The sequence below is a fragment of the Telmatherina bonti genome (assembly GCF_933228915.1).
Source record: "Telmatherina bonti genome assembly, chromosome: 24".
NCBI classification, from domain to species: domain Eukaryota; kingdom Metazoa; phylum Chordata; class Actinopteri; order Atheriniformes; family Telmatherinidae; genus Telmatherina; species Telmatherina bonti.
Window position 1 is genome coordinate 20,350,775 of NC_136633.1, and position 23,756 is coordinate 20,374,530.

General features: G+C 39.4%; 1 protein-coding gene across 1 annotated transcript in view; it reads right to left on the minus strand.

Annotated features, from left to right (window-relative positions):
• The window catches only part of atp11a (ATPase phospholipid transporting 11A), a 48,732-nt gene that overhangs the window by 21,557 nt on the left and 3,419 nt on the right, over nt 1–23,756 (minus strand). Inside the window, exons 2-4 of the mRNA XM_079263740.1 lie at nt 1,817–1,939; nt 1,194–1,283; nt 610–690 (exon numbers count right to left, since the gene is read on the minus strand). Coding sequence (XP_079119866.1) covers nt 610–690; nt 1,194–1,283; nt 1,817–1,939 — 294 coding nt within the window. The remainder of the gene's footprint in view (nt 1–609; nt 691–1,193; nt 1,284–1,816; nt 1,940–23,756) is intronic.

A 23,756-nucleotide genomic window follows, 5' to 3' on the forward strand; every position in this document is an offset into this window, starting at 1 on the left:
AACTTTAGTTCCCAACAGGTTTTACATGAAATCTAGTTAGATCTGCATCCCAGCAGAACTATGGATACTCCCCCATCCAGAACGGGAAAAATGTGGGATCTTTGGAATTTTTATGACTGCAAATTAAGATAATTAATAATGCAATAAACCACAATGTGGCCGAGAAAATGTGGATTCTTAAATCAGAGAATCTAGGACTTTAATAGTGTATCCATTTGGGCTGTGACGATATCCTTTTGTCCCAAATTGATTCAATTACAATTTTTTGGGTGCAGTTTTAAATTGTGATTCTAATGATTTTTCGATATTGCTGATTTTTGTAGACTAAAAAAAAATCTACATTTGTTGCTAGTTATTTTTTTTTATTTCAATGAGAACAAAACCAACAGGCTCCAGCTACCCTGCAACCTTTGAATGGACTAAGAGGTTAAGAAAATGGATGGATGGACAGATGGATTGTAAAATGTCTCAGTTTCAGCTTCTGACATTGTTTATTTTGGCTTAGAAATAAAATTTGGCTCACATATAAAATGAACTGCATTCTGTTTGTATTTACATTTTACACAACGTCGCATTTTTAAGGAACTTGAAGCAGTATTTAAGTCTCACCTGTTTAATGGCGGTTACTGTGATGACAAAAAAGAGCGGCAGTCCGCTGGTGATTGGACTCGTGGGAGTGTCGATGATCAGCTGTGAATGACATGGACAGGTATATGAGAAAAAAGCATCTACATGGCAGACAGCTGCTAAGAGCCTCTAAGTCATAGCTGACCTTTATAGGCCTGTCCAGAAAGGTAACAAGTCCACTAACACACACTTAATGGAACTTTCCTCCTCCTACGCTCACAGATATGTAACATTTCTTTAGATTGCTTTGAATGAAATGTCAATGCTGCATTTTACTCCTACACCAAATTTTACAGCAGGAAATATTACCATTTAAAATGTTTTTTACTTGTTTTTTATGTCTTGGTGCATTAACATGACACATATGTAAGTAGCACCATACTGAAACAGTATCACCAGGGGTATAGTGTCATGTTCTAAGACAATCAAAGATATTGTTGCATCTGCTAATCCTTGTAATGAAGCTTTTAATGTCCGTACGAGCACGATTAGCAGTAACATTCTTCACAAAAACTGCAAACGTAGAAAAATATGGTGAGTTTCACAAACATACAACTATCATTTACCTGAACCAGAAATATGATGAGGAAGTAGAAGTTGGCGACTCTTCTGAACTGCTCAAACATATTCTTGGGTATGAAGTTCCAAAATGTGTACTAAAAGGACGGGAGAAGGAAAATGGGATTTAGAAGAAAATAAAGATAAGTTATTAAAATGTTATATAAAGGCATGTATGTCAGATACACTGAGAACATTTTTCCTTGACCTTTTAACTCTGTATGTATCATATTTAATACATACCTAATACATTCTGATACCTATAAAACCACGTTATGGTGAAAACTTTGCTCAAAACCCTGTTGTATGTAATCTGACAGGGTGTTCTGTGTCTTATTTATTCAAACAAGTCTTACTTGACCTACTTCAACATTCTTAAAAACCCACATTTACTTTTCAACCCAGAGTCCTATTGGCAAGAACAAAGCACCCACTCTGCAAATACACAAGTCTGAATAGTGACGTAGTACACACATAGTACACACATAGTACACACATAGTACACACAGCTCTTCTTGTATCCTTTACCTCAATAAAGCAACTGATAGCTTTCAGCAGAAAAGAGTAAATTATTTTACCTCAGAGATTAGTGAAAAGAGTTTTGCATACATGTGAAAGTGTTTTCACTGACCTTGGAGGAGACTATTCTGTTGTCAGGAAATCTTTGCTGTATAAAGGCCTCTGTTCCTGGAGGGGGCTCCTTTTGTCCAATGTAAACTGTCCGGCTGTCTACCCAGTTCTCCTCACCAACACACTGCAAAGTGGAAAAAACATAAAACAATTTAAGCACACTGAGGTAAACTTGTGCACATACATTGTGACGTTAGTTTCTTTTTGATCTGCAATCCCACTTATTATATAAATGTGCGATGGTCACTGAATGTTTGAGACTCACAGAAACAGATTACTTTACTAAGGCTTACTTATAAACGAATTCTTCTCAATGAATGAGAGCTGTTGTTTCCACGGATACAAGATTTGCATGTGACTCAGAAAAGGATGCAGAATACATAAACCGATCATAAACTGTATATAAAGAGATGGACGGAGCCTCCGTGACGTCACCCGTAGGTTTCTGAAGAGCTGAATTGAAGCTCGGTGGGCGGTTCCTACCATCGCCATCTTGACAGGGGCATGTGTGTTGTCTCACTAGGAAAATACATATATGGGTGGAGGTGCAAAGAGGTGGAGCTGAGAGGGGGGCTGTGAGCGTCATGGTGGATGATTGATATCAAGCAAAATCCAAGCTGCCTGTAGCTAAGAGCTAACCGAGCTAATCTGGAGATAACAGGAGCTAACCAGCTAACGGAGGTAAGCGGGCTAAAGCTAAGTCACGTTGTTAACCAGCTAAAAACCGCGGTTGTTCTACGTTCTTCTTACTTGAAGCGGGAGATCAGGCACCTGTCAATCAAAAGGACACGCCCCTAAATATGCTGAACTTCGTGATTAAATTACTTTTAAACGGGCGAGTTGGAAAAAAATTCCCTCCCCCCACAGTTATCATGAAGGTAAACCTGACCTATAAACCGAAAATGGATTTTTCTACCAGGCTGTAAACATGTTTATTTCTGCTGTGAAGTTGGTCTTTTTAACATGGGAGTCTATGGGGATTTGCTCTGTTTTGCAGCCCCTATGAGGGGGGAAACTGTAGTTTTATGCACTTCCGCATAGGCTTAATTTTTAACCGCCAGAGGTTGCTGCTTGAAACAGACAAAAACACACATACACACAAATTAGATGTATTACGCCTGATGTTTTTATCAAAATGTAAGAAATTCCCCAAAGTTTGGTCCATTTTCCTTAAATATTCGGATGTCTCCCTCCAACAACCAGCAGTTAGAACCAAATACTCTAAAATACTAGCAGCATACAGGCTGACATTGCTTCTTGCAAACATTTGATAAATCCATTGCAATACCAACAACGATTTAAAGCTAAAGATCGATGACAAATAAGTGTCACATGCGACACTGTTGTGTGAATTATAAGGTCATGTTGGGTGTCCTCGGATTAAATTTGATGTTCAGATACTATGTGTTCATGTGTTCAGGTGACTAATCATATAAAGATGAAAACAATTTCTAAAAAATGACTCATTTTATACCCCAATGTAGACTTGACCATTTATTTTTCAATTTTTAAAAAAAACTAAGACATAAACTGAGGAGAATTCTGAAAGAAATATCTACGATTCCAGTTAAATCTGAAAGCTTTAAGTATTAACACATGAGCTTTAAGTATTTCAGGCAGGACTGGACTTGCTTGGGAAAAAAACCCACACTTTATGATCAGCTAGATTTGCAAAACACACACACACAGCTGTAACTCCACATAGCGCGCTAATCACAGGTGAGATTCCGCAGCATATTTAACATGCTCATTTAATGCAGAAGAAACAGAAGTAAAACACAATAACATAAACATCTGTAAGATTGATTTTCATCCTCTATGTTTCACTTCTCCATTTAGTGTAAGTTCTGCAGTATGTGAAACTTAAATTGTGCGTAAGAGCACCGTGAATGCATTCATGGCAGCAAAGAGCCATCTTTGCGCACCTGCTGCTTTTAAACAGAACGAGAGATAATCGCCTCTTTTTGTCTGTTTCCTCCATTCAGCCGTGAAACCTTCAGTCTTTGTGGTTATCTACCAGCTTGCAGCCATCAACATAGAAGCATAATGACTCATTTAACTCTTCACTAAAATGTCTGTCCACAAACAGAATCAGACAATCCATGAAAAAGGTGACGGTAATCTGAGATCAGCGAATGAGATCGAGAAGCTGCATGGCCCAGTTTACTTTCTCACTCGCGTCTCTTTACTTCACATTCGCACTGTAACCTTCTAACTTCCTGCAGAAAGACTACCTTGTATGTATCAGAAAGCTATTTATATCCAGTGACCTTCAATTATGTTGGACAGAGCAGTGGAAGTGGAGAGGAAAGGAAAACTGATTCATGAAAAAGTATTGATGTCTTCTAGACATACAGTACATGGCACAATGCACGTCATCTAGGTCCCTTCCTGTCTTCATCGCTCTCTCATATCATTCTGATAGCACACTACTGATGCTCATTCCTGACGGATGCGGCAAGATCAGTAGCTGCTATTCAGAGTTATCCCAATCACTTCTGGTGTTTTGCTTCCAATAAACAAGCATCTCTTAAATAGATAAACTGACGGATACCCAGAGATGCAGTTAAAATATTTAAAACAAAACTGCATCCATCATATCAGCAAGCTAATGGAGCGATATGTGATTTACAGAGAAGGAGGAGATGAAAACCAGACAGCATGCCAACTTTGTCGCCCCCACAGTGTTGCTGCTCCTCTTCTGTCCCACCTGCTCGCTCCGTCTGCTTCACCTAATGCATCTCTGACACATTTCCTGTTGGCAGTCTGCATATGGAAGACAGCCATGCACAACAGCAGCTGAAGCACTATTATCAATATCTGGAATTCAATCAAATTTGATACAACATATTTGGGTTGGAGTACCACACATTTGAAGAAGACTAAAATCTGCTGCATGTGGTAAAACACATTCAAGGTAAGTCAGTAATCCACCATGTGGATACTTGATAACTTGATTACAACTATTTGCAGAGCAAATTTTGGGCTGATTATAAATAATACTTCCTATCCTGAATGATTTAGTTACTCTGCACACAGCTGGGCAAACTTTCATGAGTCAGTGTTGATCAGAGTTTAAACAGATGGCACTAAAGAATTTACGGGCCTCCTCTTACGCCGTCTGCTTGGCCTGCAGCGCAGCTTTATTGGTTTTCTCACCTCTTCCCTCTCCATCTCTCGCCACAACCTGGATGGTCTCTAAGCCAACAATCTTTTTTTTATTTTTTTCCATCGATTATGTTTAGCTTTTATCCGGATTTGAGCTTTCTACGAGAAAGCCTGTCTGCATCTAATCAAATAAAACAGCATCTTTACTAAATAAATAAATTAAAACCCAATGGATGTGCTGGAGGCTTTAGCCTCTGGATGTAACCGGAGAGTCTGGGCTATTCTGGACCCATGATAACAACTTTTAGCAGCGTTTCACGTTTCAGGACGTGGCAGGTTTAGGAGTGTATTTATAGTTGGAAGGGAAACATTTGTGGTCAGGAGAGAAGGATGGAGAGAGCACCAAGTCTTTGTTTCTGTCTGCCTCACTCAGCATCCACTTTCCTTAGAGCCACGTTAGTGGAAAGCAAAGGCAACCCCTTCAGGAATCACACACACACACACAGACTAATACATTCCTACAACATCAATCATGTATGAGAGCAGGCATACATGAAGAGTGGCATACAATGTTACCTCTGTAGTCACTGTTCCACAGAATATATTTAAACAAGCGTCTTTTGTACTGTTCTTATCAGTTTGTATTTATGCCTTTACTCCATCAGAAAATAAGTAAAACTAACCAAATTCATGCTAATATGTATCTTAGATGTCTTTAAAGTTGGACTGTACTATAGTTATTGCAATGCAGTTGCAATAAATAGTATGAAGTTTCTACACGTCCAACGCTGTCTCCAGAAAAACATCCCTTGTTTCCACTTTTTCTCAAAAACTGCATTGAAAAGATGACCAAAAGCTCCCAGCTACAGACAAACATGATGAAAAATAGATGGATTAAATGGGGAAAAGACACAGATTGCTGATACTTATTAAGTAGCAGGTGTTAAATGTTGCAAATGTTGACAGAAAAAGCAACAAAAAGGACAAAAGATGACAATGAAGCATCTTCTTCTGTAAAGCATCACTATGGCTTCGCTCAAATCTAATTTCAATGTGTGAAGAAGCTAGCTCTTTAAAAATCACACATGCTGTTCCCTCTGGACTTGAAAGCAACAACAGAGTGCCAGAAAACTGAAGCCTCGCTGTAATCAGGAACACATAGTAAACAGGAAGTGCTGGACCCACCCACTCACAGAGCATGCATATTTCCTGAAACAAGCACTTCATCCGCCCTCAGTCCCTCCATCTGAACCAGAGGAGAAGCAACCTCAAGTAGAAGGGAGAAAAAAAGAGTAATGGAAATGTGTGTTTATGACGCTAAAAAAAGAAAAAGCACTTAAATTATTCATTTTAAAAAAACAACGTTTCATTTCGATCATGGAAGGCCAGAAAATCTTGAAATGCTCGCATGTGGATTACAGCAGCAGAAATAAAGAAAACCTGCAGGACAGGGGCCCTCAATGACAGACTTTGGACACCCCTGAATTAGAGCATACATATTACTATTACTGTTGCTGCTTAGTAAGGCTCCACTTAACTCAGTTCAGTTTTATTTATAAAGCCCTTGAAAACAACCAGAGTTGGAAGAAAGTGCTGTACACAATCATCCAAAATAACGAGAATAAAACAGTTAAAAGAAAAATAAATAACACTATAATAAAATTTGGTCGTACAAGGAATAACAAATATAGTAAAACAATATAAATATATAGTAAATACAACCAATAAAACCAATAATTAAAACCAAACTGAAGGAATACTCAAAGCCAAGGAATAAAAATGGGTTTTAAGATTAGTTTTAAAAAAGGACAGTGAGGAAGCTGATAGAAAGACATAATATCACCTCTAGACTGAGATGACCAAGGCACACGCATATACACACATCACAGAGAGCAGGAAAAGTCGACAAAATGTATCTGCATTCCAACAAAATTATTTACATGGATGTTTATATGAAGAGACCCAACAAGAAGTATCTGTGTTGCAAAGAAACAAGTCTGAGCTGGTTTTACTTCAAACCTGCTGGAAAAGCCCGAGGTTTAATTTTCTTTTAAACTGGTAGAATTAGATTACCTAAATAGAAACAAGCAGCCAAGATGAAGCACACTGTAATCAATATTTGACCTCTTATTGCTCTTTTTTTCTTAGCAAGACTTAGTAAACTAATCTCCTACTGCAGTATTTCACCTGGGGAGTGTAAGAAGCATAGACTGTATTTGAAAAGATGGACGTAGCCTCCGTGACATCACCGACAGGTTTCTAAAGAGCTAAATTGAAGCATGGTGGTCGGTTCCTACCATTGCCAACTTGACAGGGGTGTGCGTGTTGTCTCACCAGGAAAATACAAATGTGATGTAGCACTGAGAGGGGGGCTGTGAGCGTCATGGGGGATGATTGACATTGAGCGAACTCCGAGCTTTCTGTAGCTAAGAGCTAACCAAGCTAACCCGGAGATAACAGGAGATAACCAGCTAACGGAGGTAAGCGGGCTAAAGCTAAGTCACGTTGTTAACCGGTTACCTGTCAATCAAAAAGGCACGCCCCTAAATGTGTCGAATTTTGAGATTAAATTTCTTTAAAACGGGGGAGTTAGAAAAAAATTCACTCCTCCCACAGTTGTCATGAAGGTAAACCTGACCTATTAAACTGAAAATGGATTTTTGAACCAGGCTGTAAACATGTTTATTTCTGCTGTGAAGTTGGTCTTTTTAACATGGGAGTCTATGGAGATTTGCTCTGTTTTGGTGCCCCTAGTGGATGAGGGGGGAACTTCAGTTTTATGCACTTCCGCATAGGCTTCCCTTTTAACCGCTGCACGTTGCCGCTTGTTTCTGTCACTCAACAAAGACCAGAAGAAAGAAGGTAAAAGTCCAGAGCAAAGCCTGCTTGGAAAACTGAATGGGAGCAAAAATTCAGAAATGATGTACTTTAAAAGAGATCCATAGCTTTGTCTCGAGCTGAAAAGTTAAAGTTTGTTTGCAAGTACTGATTGGATAGAACAAGAAAAATAGACTGATATGAGCTCTGTCAGTAGTTAGGAGAGTACTTTGCAAGTCTGTTGTTGTAAGAAGGAAGCTTTCAATCAACTGGTACAACTTCATTCCAACCCACAACAATTGTGCCTTCAGATTGTGACTCAGAGAATGACATCGCCGATAGATGCCAATAAATGGAGTTTCTTTCAGAAGGTAGCAGGGAATCCGGCGCTTCTGCAACCTGCTGCTTCTCTGCATCAAAAGGTTTGACTGAGATGCCTCCTGGTTGCTTCCAACTACAAAGTCCAAATGGAAGGAGATCCCAGGGCAGAGGTAGTCTAGTTCTGGTCCGGGAAAGTTTCAGGAACCCAAGCAGGAGCTAGAGAGATCACCTGGTTGGAAAGGTGTCTGTTGTTCCCTACTGGACCTGTAGTTTCCAGGACCTGTTGGGATAAGCCGCAGACAATGGATGGAGGAATGGATCACTATGTTTCCAAACTTAGTCTGCATAAATCCAAATGAACTAGTTTATTCTGACTGGAATCTCATTTCATAAATCTTTGTGGATAATTCTGAACTCAGAAGTTTCCAGAACAACATGAACAGCTTTGAGTTGTAAACGCTTTCATGGCAGACATCTGTGAATGAGATTTTGTTTTTAAATGCCATTTAGTTTGGTAAAAACCAAAACTAGCCCCTCCCAGTTTAAGATTCATCTCCTCCAGATCTGGAACAAAGCTTTAACAGCCTGCTACGCAAGCTGCAAAGCAGAAAATCACTCCTAAAGCAGGGTTAGAGCTGTCGGACACCTGTCCAGTAAAGATAACATGGAGGATACAGCGAGCTGCAAAGACAAAAATCGCATAGAAACTCGTGAGCTGTTGCCTTCAAAGACATGTTTTCCATTTATGACTAAAGTATTTTATCTCCACGAGCAACAGGCAGTGAAAATTAATGTTAACAAAAGCTAAAAGCAACCTGTTGGATGTGATTTGTAACAAACACACACACACACATCATCATTTGTCTGCTTGGCATGAACAAGCACGATGCTCACACACCAAACAGTTTGCTATCTCTCTGCTGCCACTAAGCTACAGAGATAAGAGTAAACACACTTGCTTCCTTAAATCACCAGGCCATAAGGTGAGTGTGTGTGTGTGTGTTAGAGCAGGTCACGACTAGATTTATTCCTCAAGTCACCACTTATTTAGTGTTTTTAAAAAAAATACTTGCACAATGTTAAAAACTGCACTGAACGTGTGCAGTCATGTGTTTTCTAAACACACACATGAAAAGCTTGTGTTCTATATAACAATAAAATATCACAAAAAAAGCTAATAATACACACTGAAGAATCTTCTGCAACTATTCTGCTTGTTTGGTATTTTTTTCTCATGTCTATTCTACATGTGTATGTGGGATTCAGACAAACGTGATGTCTGTGTGTAGCACGCTTAGTGTGTGTTTGTGTCACCTGAGTCACAGATTAGAGACCAGCTGTGCTCCCCATCTGTTTCATTCAGCCTCACCCAGTCCAGTCCAGGCCAAATACAATAATGATAAATCCTCATCGTTCTCCTAAACACCACCCTTCGACCTTTTATCACAACAGTGTGTCCTAACAGAGGAACACAGCAGAGTGTCCAGGGAAGCCAAACAATAAGCAGATGTTTATAAAGCTGGATGGAGACTCAGTTACACAGAAATGACTCGTTATGCTGACTTCTGAAATTCTCAGCTATTTCTAATCAATTCACTTCAATGACAACTAAACAAACCTGAGCTAATTCTACGAAACCTCTGAGATACTAAGACTTTTTTCAAACTGGAAAAGTTTCTTTTAAACCTCCTAAACTTGCTCAACCGGATTGATCATCTCAATCGCTTCATGGTCTTACACACCGACAGAAAATGAACGTTGGTAAAGTTTCCAGTCTAATTTCATTTCGATCTCAAATTTTCAGACATTACAGTAAATCCTCCAGAGCAGTAATACCGCTCAACTGGTTTAATGTCCCTATAAATTACCACAAAGAAGGATATGACCTTGATGTAGTGATGCCCCCGTTTGACAGGTAAAAAGAAATCCACCCACAATCATCACATTCTGGCCACGTTAAAAGAAAAGGTATTGAAACTTTATATATAAAATGGGAAGTGATGAAAAAAATACTAAAAACCAAATAAGCCGATAAGCTGTGTATGCGTCTCTGCCTATAGGGGATTTAGTGATCTGACCACTCTAGACCTTTACAGTCTAGTGCTTTACACACACGCCCCATACACACCAGCCACACACACACACACACACACACACACACACACACACCCCCTCGTGCCCTGATCACATGAGAGAACTGCTGGTATTAATCAGAGTCTGTGGACTTTACGATTCAGCATTTGCAGTGCTTGTGCATACTTTTGTGTCAGTGTGTGTGTGTGAGAGTGTGTGTGTGTGTGTGTGTGAGAGTGTAAAGTCAGCACCTGCATGCTCTTCAAAGCCTACAGATCTTGATAACACTTCTAGTAAAGACACACCCCCTGTTATTTTATATAAAACCTAATGATTTTTCCAGCCAATACTGCTATCCTGCCCATGCAGTCATGCATCCTGCACCCGACTGACGCAGCAAGTTTTACTCCTCCGCATGATTTATTTAGATGCTGAAGGATGTCAGATATGCACATTACACATCTACAAGTAAATTAAGTAAGTTATATTAAAGTTACTTTTGTATGATTACTTGGATAAATTAAAGAAATGTGTACTGAATAAATGTAAAAACAGATAGAAATTAATCAAAAGCTCAACGTTTAGATAATAAGCAGTGCTCTTTCACTCAAACGGGACAATAGTAACGATTTATTGTTATGTTAGTTGTAATTGTAATGATAAACCAAGATAAAACACAGTTTAAACTGTAAAATAAAGACAGAAAAGAAGGGAGTAGCTGAGGGTAAACAGGAGGACAGAAAACTCTCAGGAGATGATCCATCACTAGATGAAATGAGCTGAAATAGACATTCACCTGCTTCCATTACCTATGTGGGTCAGCAGATTACACTGCAGCTGTGTGTATGTGTGAGACAACGTACAACGGAGAGCATCGGCGATATTTAACTTGCTTTTTGGCAGGATTTACAGAAACTAAATGGTTCATTATTAGTGTATGATTATGTTATAGTGTAACACTGCAGTCTGCTGTTTGTCACAGACAATGAACAAGTGTATATTGTATCATTTCAATAGTTGAGTTTACTTTTCTTGCTGTAAATCTGCCCCCAGAGACGGAACGAAATCTGCTTCTGTTGACTAAACTGGGAACTCATTACCTTGATCCACCAGCCTTAGATTAAACTATTTAAAAAGATGTGAGATTAAACAGTTTTTTTTTTAATGTTTTTCTCTGGATGTAGCAGCTGTAAAATCTCTTTGGCAGAGTTACAAGAAGTGGAAGTGAACACTGCTGCTTTAAGTCTTTATTGCACTCTCAACACACTCAATACAGCAGAGTAGAGATGATGCGGGAGGCTGTAAGCACATAGACTAACCACTGTGATTCATTTCAGAGCTGGACAGAAGACCATTGTTGTGGATTTCCTGTGCACAAGCAAAGTCTTTCTTTAGATGTGGTAGGAATAAACTTCCAGTTCAGACTCGCTTCATTGTGTCTGCATTGTGTGTGAGAGAAGGAGGGACGATAAAGTAGTGGTGCTGACGGCCACATGACTCAGCCAAACACTCCAATCAGGTCACATGAAGCTGAGTGTTGGGAGTTTTTTGTATGGGACAAAAAAGAAATTTGGGAGGATTTCATGACTTTGATAACCCGACACCAGAATAACAGTCTTATAAAGTTGAGATGGGCTGTCCTTCAGAGTAGGAAGTTTGCACATTAACCTCCTCTGGTCGAGGAAGAAACGCTGTGAATCGTTATCAGCTACGCTGTCCGCCTGCGGCTGACACACACTGAACATTTTGTCTTTAAATGGACACACAATAACAAGCAGGAATGCTGGCACAGCCATCAGAAATACACAGAAACACAACTATTTACTCAAGCCTTTCAGCTTCTCATTGTCTCTATGTCCTTTTCCTTCCTCACATGAACACAACTTCGTGCTGCTGACAGAAAACTGATGTGAGATTACTACAGAAGTGTCGGAATCGAGATGTGTTGCTGCTTCATGTGTTCACCTGGTGATCCACATGGTTATCTCCTAAAAGAAAACCACACAACTTTGAGTCAAAAGAGGATATGTTATATTATTATATTATTATTATTATTATTATTATTATATTCTATTATTAGAGAAATTCATTTGGGACTTAGTAAAGCAATGTCTGATGAATAACTGTATAAAAGCTAAGTAAGAAACTGGAGCAGTTTTACAGATGTTTTAATTAGGGATGGGACTTTATTGTGTTCATTATGATCAATTAATTTTATAAAAAAATGTATGTGTTAAAAAAAAAGATGCATTAAATGGTAAAACATTTGTCAGTGCTCAATTTCCAGGTACACAGATGACAATGATGCTAAAAACAACCCTCCATATGTAGCGATTTTTCAGACTTCTCTATTTAAAGACAAAGTAACTATCAACAAATCTGGTGACATTTCCTGGCGTTGTTGTGGACTTCTGGTGAATAACGTGAAAGTACTTATGGTTTACTCTTCTCTGTTAGCTGCAGCAGCTGCTGCGTAAGCCCTCTCCCATCCTAAAGGACACACTGGAGGCTTGGTCCTCACACAGCATCAGGCTTCAACCTGCAGTTAGAGGAGGAGGTGACAGTAACGTCTGGGTCTACACGATGGCGTAAAGGTTAGCACTATGGCCTCACAGCAGGATGGTTGCTAGTTTGAGCCTCAGCTGGGAGGAGGCTTGTACAGTGATCTTTCTGTGTGGAGTTTGCATGTTCTCCCTGTGTATGCGTGGTACTCCGGCTTCCTCCCACCTTCCAAAGACATGCATGTTAGGTTAATTGGTTAAGATAAACCACAAGAGTCAAACTCCAGTCCTCAAAAGGTCGGTCTCCTCCAGGTTTTTCTTGTCTCCATGCTCTAAATCGTCCCTAGGAGTGAGTGTGAATGGTTGTTTGTCTCTCCAAGTGGTCCTGTGATGGACTGGTGACCTGTTCATAGTGTACCTGCCTCTCACCTGCAACCCTTAATTGGCCCAAGCGGTTCAGAAAATGACTAATAATATCTGTTAATAAAAAGTGTGGACAAAAACACGTAAAAAAAAAAAAAAAAAAAAGTACTGTGATATGCTGCAGACTGGAGCTGTTAGTTAAATTACTCACAATTACATTTTAACTTCAGGTCTGTTCATTACTGGTCAGGTATATTTTCTTTTTCTTTTTTATAATAAAAAATGTCATTAAATGTATTTCCCAGAAATTTATGGAGCCTATTGTTTGATTTAGCCATCCATAAAAATCAATTTAAATAAAGGAAAGTTGCTTTTTGCGTCAAATTTTGTTATGCGATTAAAATAAAATTAATCAAGATTAATTAATTACAAAGCCTGTAATTAATTAGATTTTTCTTTTTATTAAGTCCCATCCCTAGTTTTTATAAAGGTGTTACGCAGGTAAATACCAGATGATGTTGATAAATGCCACCTCTATTAGTCATCACAGGGGTTAGAAACAAGGGAAACATCATGAGGATCCAGAAAGGAACAGTTAATACTTTATTATACTGCCTTTATCTTTATGGAAATCATGATCACGATCATTTTCCGATTAATTGTGCAGCCCTAGTGAGGACATACATGGATCAAGGAAAATGCTTTTTCCGGAGGTCTCAGGATATCAAGCCAAAGAAGCTTTGTACATTTTAATATAGTTATGACCAGAAGCAGAGAAAACCCCCCAAGATGGCTTCAGAAAGTTTGGAATAGTGACAGAGAGATTGAGGAAGTGATTCCTGCAGCATTCCCGAAGAGATCTAACGACTGTTACTCTTATCCACCCCATCCCACCTTGCTGAGCTTCAACATTTCCAGGAATGTAAGATCATGGTCTAGTTCTTAAATTTAGTCTTTTCCCTCGCACAGAATCCTCAACGTAAACTGAACATGTCGCCTCTTTCTGTGTGTGGAACAATCCCAAATGAAGAAAGCCAAACCCCCGAGGGGGACCTAATAGGACAGAAAACTTTAAGGAAGTGACATTTTTGGGGAAATGTAAGCCTTACCTGAATCCACCTCCTCATTTTTACTGGGCCTCAACAATCCATTCAATCTGTGTCAAGCAAACGCCATGCAGTGGTCTGGGTCATGCGAGGAGGAACGGGTCTTTAATGAGACCTTGCTCTCCCTGATTAATATTCTTTGCCCGACCTTTTAATATGCCTCTTCTGCTTTCTCACCAGTTGAACCATCTCCTAAGTGGTCCAGCCTCCTGGCTGGTATCACTGGTCCAAGCTTAAGGGACTTTGTATGAATCACATGATGTTCAAGTGATGAAGAACAACATTCAAATGTTAGTTTATAGTTCCTTTCTCTCTAATAAATCTTTGTTTTCACCCAGCCTCCAGTATGAAACAGCCTTTACTGCCACACAGGACTGTTAGTTTGGTTTTAAACAAGCAACCATGAGGATGCTAAACCGTGTCACACTTATAACTCCAGTTAAAACTGAGTTGGTTAGAAAAATCTACCCAAATCTACATAGAATTAGCAACTTTTTTCCTATTTATTTTTCTAATATCTAATATCTATGTGAGAACTTAATCTGTAAATATTAAATTATAAGATAATTCACAGCAAGTGCAAAGAGAAGTGGAATACGTCTTCCTGCACTGCACACAATAAAAAATAAATAAAAGTTGACAGAGTAGCAATGCAGCTCACAAAACAAATAATGTGTAACACCAGAGGAGCCATGACTAATCTTTTCTGTCATGCAAATACATCATCTGACGTCAACTAATTCCCAAAAGTCTCATAAAATCTTGTGTGCATTTGAATGTTCTGGTTTGGTGTTCAATTATTGTGTTTATTCTCTGCGTTCTGCTGTTTCTGGCTCATTTCCTGATTTCTGTTCAGCTCTGTTTGCAGCTCTGTCCTCTCCTGTTCTCTGTGTTACATCGTCACATGTCCCCATGAATCCTGCTGCCCTTCTATGTCTCTAGGAAAACTAATACACACACACTCATGAACAGAGAAAATTACTCTATAGACAGTTTGTTCTTTATTATCTTCTAGACATCCATAAGATCAATGATCTATCAGTGTCATCGTTCTCTTCTAGTTCTAACACTCTTTAATAATCTTTTCATCTTGTGTTTATAAGTGTCCCACATCAAGTCATTTCAGAAGCAACTGTGAGTGTGAAAGCTTTGTGGAAAAGTCAAAAACTACAGGATAAAGGAAAAAAAGGGAACTGGAAAAGGACCATGTGGCCCTCATGAGACTGGTCACCTGACCAAGGGTGAGCTCCAGTGTTGTGCACTTCACAAGTTCAGTTCATATCCACTACAGCTGAAAGATTTTGGTGTTCATCCCTCAACATTTGAGAAATCCAAATTTGCAGTGCAAACTGAACAAGTTAACATTGATTCATCGCTTTTTAATTTTTTTTTTTTTTTTTTTTTTAATCTCTCCTCTGAATTCCCCGTTACGTAATGCTTATTGAGCGCTATAAAACACAGGGACGTGATGACCATAGCTCTCTGAGCAGATTCATCAAACCTGAGCATAAAGATGCTCAAAATCTTGCTGGAATTAGGAAAGTAAAGTTGTTTCACTTTGAGAACTGATTTGAACACAATCCCAGAGACAACAACGTCAGTCTTATGATTTGCATCACAAACATCCAACAACATGTCACGTGAAAAGAAATATGGCTGTGAGATCCATCAGATAAAAATCTTACTCAGCCACTTTGTGACACTGCATGACAGGTAGCTCTGTGTGCTAAGAACAAACTAAATCAATATAAAGTCTTTTATCTTGGCTGGTCTGGGAGATCCCACTCACACCCCCCCCCCCCCCCCCCCCCCCCTCCTATATGTTCTCTTATGTTGTGACTGTCTGAATATGTGCTTCTTTTGCTTAGAGGTGTGTTTTTTTTTTTTTTGCATCTTTATCCTTCCTCCTTTTAGGTGAAGAGATACTTCTTTTTTTTAACACCCTCTCATTTCCTAAAGTCATCTTTTGCTCATTCTGCATAAAAAGGTGCGCTGTTTCGTGGCGGCTGCATCAGTCTGCCTGTTTATCCTGTTTATGTCACATGCATGTGGTTTTGGCTAATCTTGAAAGGGTTGTACTGGAATAATTTGGTTGGCTTAATGACAAATAAAGTTGATTCTGATATCACATCCCTGAGGTGCAGAAGACCGGACTCAGTCTGATGACTCCACTTTCTGCCAGTTTATTTTATAACCGCGCCATCTGCATCAGGATAAAGGCTGTTTAGTTGTAAAAGTCTACAACTTAACATGCATCTGAAAGAGTCAGAGCATTCTGCAGCATTCAAGCCTATAATCTGGGCAGAAATATCTGCAAGTTCTATAGGATCCAGCAGGGTGCTCAATGCAGAGCAGGCAGCGCAAGTTAACCAGACACCTTCAACGTTCACAAGAATGTACAATGCTGCAAACATGCGCATTAGTCTGTAAAATAAAAAAAAAGCCCTGTTAGGCTCAAAGTCATGGAAAATATCAGTGCTGCTCAAGAGTGCTCCATTTATGACGACTTCATGCACAACAGATTCTTAAAAGTTCTTACTCACTGAAAGTTAAAAATAAAAGCAATTTCATGCACAGATATAATAAAACCTAAAGCAACATGAGGCGACTCCTTCATCTATTTTTATTTGTTGTCTGTTACTGAGAGGTTATGATTCACACAAGAACCAGGCCAGAACAATCCTTCACATAACAAAGAGAAACCACTCACAACACAGAAAGTGGTATACCAGTAAATGCACTTTGCCCCTGGTGTCGGCGGAATGGCGTGCGGCTCAGATGCTCAGAAACCTGGAGGAGATCCAACCCACTGAGTAGTGCATCTAAAGCACCCCCGACGTACCCTCAGCTACTTTTAAGATGCGGCTGTGTAAGTGTATTTACTGTATGTGAATCTTTAAGACTGACGAAAACTTTCTAGGAAATTACAATCAGTCAACTTTCTTAGACAAACTTTAAATGATTTAAATCCAAAGACATCACTTCAAATACCAATTAAAAAGTGAAATCATTTTAAAAATAGGTGAAATATTCAAGAATTAAAAGTAAAAAAGAGTAAAACAGCACTTTATTCTGGGTTTTGTGTCTCACTTTGCTTTCTAAATCAAGCATGCGATACAAAAAGCAACGTCAGGTTTACTGCCGGCCTCTTCTGTTTGTGGCAATTATACTCAAATATTCATGTAGTGATTATTTATTCATGTTTTAAATGCTACATGCGGCACCCGAAAACGATTTAGTTTGCCGTTTGGGTCCGCTCTGAGTAATGCTGCTCTCAGAGACGTATTTATGTGACCCTGGTCCCATGACTAATGCCATCTTCTCCCAGTCTGAGTGCACTCCTCCGCTATTCAGTTCCTGTCACCAAATTCTCAGAGGCATTTCCAGCACAACTGCAGCTTGATAATTTGCCGCTTTGTTACTTATCAACAATATATTTTCAATATCATATATAAATCACATTCTGCGGGACTTTAACTTATCGATCCGGGAGTCACGCATGATTAAATGAAGCTGATATCTGGTCAGTAAATGCTTACATCTCTACAGCTGTTTAAGCTCTTGTTGCAGTGATGTGTACGCTCAGCATTAAATCACTTTGTGCTGCTGTTGTCTGGCAGACTGACAGCCGACAGCAGGAGCGGCGAGAGACAATCACAGTCATGTATTTCATGATGGATGCCGAAGTGTATTGATGATGTTACAGAATAATCAGCCTTGCGGGGAATCCGATTCAGTGCTCTGTAGAGTCAGTTCAATACTAACTAATCACATAGTAAGTACTTTTCTGCCTTGAATCGTCTGCACTTCCAAGCAACCATAATACTGGCTGTTAGAAACAGATGTACCTCGGAGAGCTGGAAATTTTACATTTGAACTTTGTCTGCTGAGAAAACAAACCTCAGATGCCATAATTACTTTCACATAACAAAGACAAATTGGTACTGAAGCAAAATGATCGTTACAAACAAAATATGTTTGTGTGCTGACGCTGCTAAGATGGCAATGAAAATAAAATCTTTCAAACTTTGGACGGAAAAATCCTAATAAAATGTGTATTTTTATGTTTAAGCCAGGAAAACCTTTATGCTAATTATGCTGTCCTAAAACTCAAACTATCTTTTTGTTAAGGAAACTCCACTCAATGATTTTTTAAGCTTGTTCCATCCTCCACCAGAAGCAAGAACTGAGTTCTTGCTCTCAAGGCTGTAAGAAGACAAAAAAACTTCTTTTTCATCAGGTGCATACATCCTCCACGAGAAGCACGTCTGCAGCGGGGACGGATCACGGAAGGAGGCGATGTCTGCTTTTATGTGCGATGAACCCAGTTGTTACCTCCACCAAGGAGGTGATGTTTTTCCCCGCGTCTTTGTGCTCAAGATAACTTAAAAGGTTACGGATGGATTTTTATAAAAATTTCAAGAGTTGTTGCAAATGTAAAAATGAAGAGCTGATTAAATGTTGTTGGTGAGCCGGATCCAGGAATGTTTTAAAAGGATTCTTTAACATCGTGCTTGGCGGATGTTTCCGCTCTCCGAGGGCTTTTCTAGTTTCATATTTAACGAGCAACTTCGTCCGCGGCTGGGCAGGTCGTGCGCGCGGCTGGGTCTGACTGTTTTAATGCTACATGTAAAAATGTTCCTACTTTCTCACCACCTCAATCGGCCGTTTTATCAAAACAATCCATTTTACCTGCAACAGCAAACACATGGAAGCAGCAACTCCGCTTCATGCTTTTTCCGTGTTAAACACGCCCACTGTCAAGGTTTTTCCGCTTGCTTTGCAATTCTCCCAGCTTGAAAGGGAGAATAACCACCAGCTGGGAGCTTTTTACTGAATTTCACTCAAATGACCAGGCAGTGACCACTTATTTTCATTCCATTTTTCTTCTTTTCCTTTTACTGAAGTTTTAGCAGGTCAACACTGGACACTTCTTTGCCTTGTCTGTAATTAGGTGAAAAACCTTCAGCACACAAAGAAAACCCAACAACTGGATGTTTACTTTCACATGATATCAAAAATTACTCAAACACCTTTCCTTTCAATTTACTACATTATGTAGTACTTTAGTAAATTAGTAAATTAGTACTTTTTCCCTCAATTAATTCGGGTTAACAAACTGTTTTCAGCGTCTCTCTGCGTTTGCCGTGTCACTCCACGGATCAGCTGATTCCCCCGCTGCGCATGTGTGATGTCGTATATATAAATTTCCTCTTGCACTCTCATGGACCCAATTACGTGTCTTTTTTTTTCTTTCCGTTTTTTTTTTTTCTTATCTTGTTTTTCCTCTGCTCAAATCAGGTTTGACTTGACACCATAGACTGTATATAAAGAGATGGACGGAGCCTCCGTGACGTCACCCGTAGGTTTCTGAAGAGCTGAATTGAAGCTCGATGGGAGGTTCCTACCGTCGCCATGTTGGCAGCGTCATGCGCGTCGGCTCGCCCGTAAAATACAAATATGGGCAAAGAGGTGGAGCTGAGAGGCGGACTGTGAGCATCATGGCGGATGATTGACATCGGGCGAACTCCGAGCTTTCTGTAGCTAAAAGCTAACCCCGAGAAAACGGGAGATAACCAGCTAACAGAGGTAAGCGGGCTAAGGGTAAAGCTAAGTCATGTTGTTAACTGGCTAAAACCTGCGGTTGTTCTACGTTCTTCTGACTTGAAGCAGGAGATCGGGTACCTGTCAATCAAAAGGACACGATCTTAAATATGCCGAACTTCGAGATTAAATTACTTTTAAATGGGCGAGTTAGAAAAAAATTGACTCCCCCCACAGTTGTCATGAAGGTAAACCCTACCTATTAAACCGAAAATGGATTTTTGAACCAGGCTGTAAACATGTTTATTTCTGCTGTGAAGTTGGTCTTTTTAACATGGGAGTCTATGGGGATTTGCTCCGTTTTGCAGCCCCTAGTGGATGAAGGGGGAACTGCAGTTTTATGCACTTCCGCATAGGTTTCACTTTTAACCGCCGGAGGTTGCCGCTTGATTTACACCCACCTAAAATGTCCGACCAATCACACGACACTTCTCGAAGCCCTGCAAGAAAAAAAGTTCTGCCAGCCCGATGTGTCGAGAAATGTCTTCAAATGCATCCGCGAGAACAAAATGACGTCATTTCCTTCTCAGGGTCTCGATTACAAAAGTTCTCGCGTCTCGTGGAGTTTGTAACGAGCTTAAAGAAGTAATGAAAGAAGTGGTTCACTGGGTTACAGGCAAAACGGCTCATCGTTACTTCTTTATTCTAGCTCAGAGTTTGGTTTTTTACCCAGCTCATGTCCCAAAAATACTAAGAGATGGGAGAAGGCGGCAGACATTACTGCTAAATGGGAGTTGTCCGAGTGGTAATGTCCACAGTGCACCATCAGCATTTGGGAAGAGGGGTGTTATCATTCCCTCATACAGGGAGAACATTAAAGTATACCTGCCCCCATCAGCACTTTCACTGGCAATAAGGAGCAATGTTTTTATGATGACCCAAGTTCAAAAACATCTCCTACCATCTCAGTATTGGTCTCTCTCTGAATCGAGGCCTCTATGCACCATTAACCCAGCGCTATCCATCATCTGTCTCCTTGTTCAGTGGGTTGTAATACGCTGTTAATGTTAAAGCAATGATCCTGAAGAAAGACTTTAATGGAGCTCACACTCTTCCTCAGGTAACGTTTGGGTGGCTTGATGAAGAGCCAAACTGTTTAACAGCTGCAGCTGGCGGCGTAAAACTGGAGCTTCGTGTGGTTTCGCTGCTAAACAGCACCTGGGCAGCGTAACCAGCACAGGTAAACTATTTTTAAAGAGGTCACAAAGCAAAATGGTTGAGAATTACTGTCATCCACAAGAACGACAGAAACGTGGTGTTGTTGAGGGACATTCTCAAGACAGAGCCATCACTGATCAGGATCCTGTGGCTTCAGTTTTAACTCTGGTTTCTTTATTAACCCTTTAAGGTCCTGGTCTAGCATTAAGTAGAGGTAAATCTGCAGTGGCATTGATTAATTTCTTTAAATAATTATGAAAACAAACCTGCCTGAGCCATCTCTACCACTTGGTTTGGGTATGTAAAACCCAAACTAAGTGTTTGTTATAACACTACATTTTCACAACTGTTGTTTTATTCTTATCATCAATGTTGTCGTCTTTATTTCTGTTTATTCTTGTCCAAAACAAATGGAAAATCACAGAGAAACATTTTTTTTGGCCTTTTTGTTAGTGGACTTTACTTGGTTAAATAAAAATTAGTAAGATGTCATACTCATGTGATCAGTTTTATCTGGACAACTTTTTAATTATTCAAAAAGGTGAACAAACAAAAATTCTTTGCAGCTGATTTGCTAACATGCACATATTTAGCACTGAAAAATGTAAAAAAAAAAAAAAAAAAAAAATGCACTAGATTCAATAATTTAACTGTGTATTTTAGGAATTATTTAACATAGTTTATTTAATAACATAGATTTAACCAGAATTATTATTTTATCACAATCTAACATGATTCTAAGTCGATATTTCACATATATTTATGACATCAACACTATCACAGGTTGTTGTTTATATACTTTTCTCCTCCAAGACAATTGGTGAAACAATCCCAAGACCGCATGGCTTAGTGAGAGTCTGTAAACCCTTTAGGTAAAGAGGCTAACCCTGTTGCACTTTGTGGATTGTGGACAGAATGGATGAGCAGGTGTTTAATGATTAGCATGAGGACATGAGGAAACCTGCTGATGCTGGCATCCATGTGCATCCCTTTAGAATCCCTGTAGCCTCACAAATACATGGCTGTCCTTCAAAATACCTGCGTTTCTTGTACTATAATCTTTTAAGGTTTTAAGCCGTCTTGCAAACTAATTAAAAGGATTACATTAAAGACAATATAAGCGCATGCAAACTAAATGCCAATACCAACCGTCTTGTTCTTATTTAAATGGGGACCATCGGGAACTCCCCAAAACAACCCTGGGTGTCCCTTGACCCCACGGTGAGCAGTTCTGCTCTAAATGACTTCATAACAAGTTACACAAACATCAGCCTGCATTGTACGCCAGACTGCTTATGAATTATTGACGAAGAGTCTGAGCCAAAGAGTTCATGCGATCCACTACTCTCTGCATCACCTGGCTACTACTGTGTTCCACCTTCCTGCCTGCTAACATTTAGTAGCAACCAACTGTTTTTATGCAGCAAAATATCCAACACTTGCATGCAGCTATCATTAAACTTGCTGCATGTGCAGCTTGTTAGGTGAATAAAAGCAGAAGATGGCCACTACAAAAGCAACCAGGTGGAATATTAGCAGTAGATTTCAATGCATTGCTGCAAACTGGATTAAGTGGATGAAAGTATAGTGAACACCAGTAACCCTTTAATCCACCGCATGAGGGCAGGAAGCCAGAGAAAGAGGAGAGGCATTTCCTGTCCAGGAACGCCACAGACAAATCCTGCCTGGCTGTTTTAATTCACCTTGAAGACCAGACGTGTTTGTTTCATGCAGTCTCTGTTAAGAAAAATATAAATTTTAATCCAATTAATTTAATCCAAAATGGATGAAAATGAATAAGACAGGAGTTCTTAATGCTGTTCAAATTAGACCTGCACAATATATCGTTGTGGCAACGTACATGTGGTCAATAGTCACATAGCAGGTCCTGCAATGCAAGAAGCAAATGAACTTGACGTGTTCTCATCCATTTTCAAGGGAACCCGACAAACAAATCTTTATGTTAAAACACAATTCACCTTTAAAGAAGCAGAATTTAAAGTCCTATTCAAGTCATATGTTGAAAATTCCTGTAATTTTTTTATATTGCAGGGTTAGAAAATTTCACAATGGTCATTTTTTCCCAGTACCATGCGGCCTTAGTTCAAATGAAAATGTTTTACTCGTCAGATTTAACCAAAGTCTCACATGTATCAATAGCCCTTATCACAATGCGTATTCAAGGGGAGCATCACTGCATCTCGCTGTTTAAGGAGGGGAGATAAAGTTGAAGCACCCCTAAGTTCCCCACACAGCTTCACATACCAAACCCAGACTTTGAAAACACATGTAATTGAATTAGTCAGATTAAAAACTTTTTAAATCAGAATTGTCCAGATACACACATAATGGAATTGGTGATTATATCACTCCTCCATATGCTCAACTAAACTCAAATGGTTACAAATACCCAGCATCTGATTAACTTTTTATCTCACTGCAAAGCCACTAAAAGGTTTGCACTAATACAACAAACTACCAATAAAGCTGCTTTCACATGTTTTTCTGTTTCTTTTGTCTGAAACAGCCCATTAGGATAATGTGTCAAGTGCTACTTGTCATATTTAAAACTATGCAGAATGTCTTTAACATTTCCCAAACAATCCACAGCATCACGACATGCGGGATGTTTCAACAATAGTCAAATGAAATGAGGAAGTTGACCATAAGTTCAACTCCACTGATACAACAGCCTCCCGTTACCTGAGCAAACACGCACTGAAAATAACCAAAACTGTTTCAACATCTCATCTGGAAGGTATTTCGACCAAGTTAATATTTATCTGCACAGCTTGCCAAGTCGCAAGCAGAGCTCATGGAATTCATTACTTCATTTAACATGAGGAAATATAACAAGCTGTTAATCCCATGTCAGCTTGTCCCTCTGAAG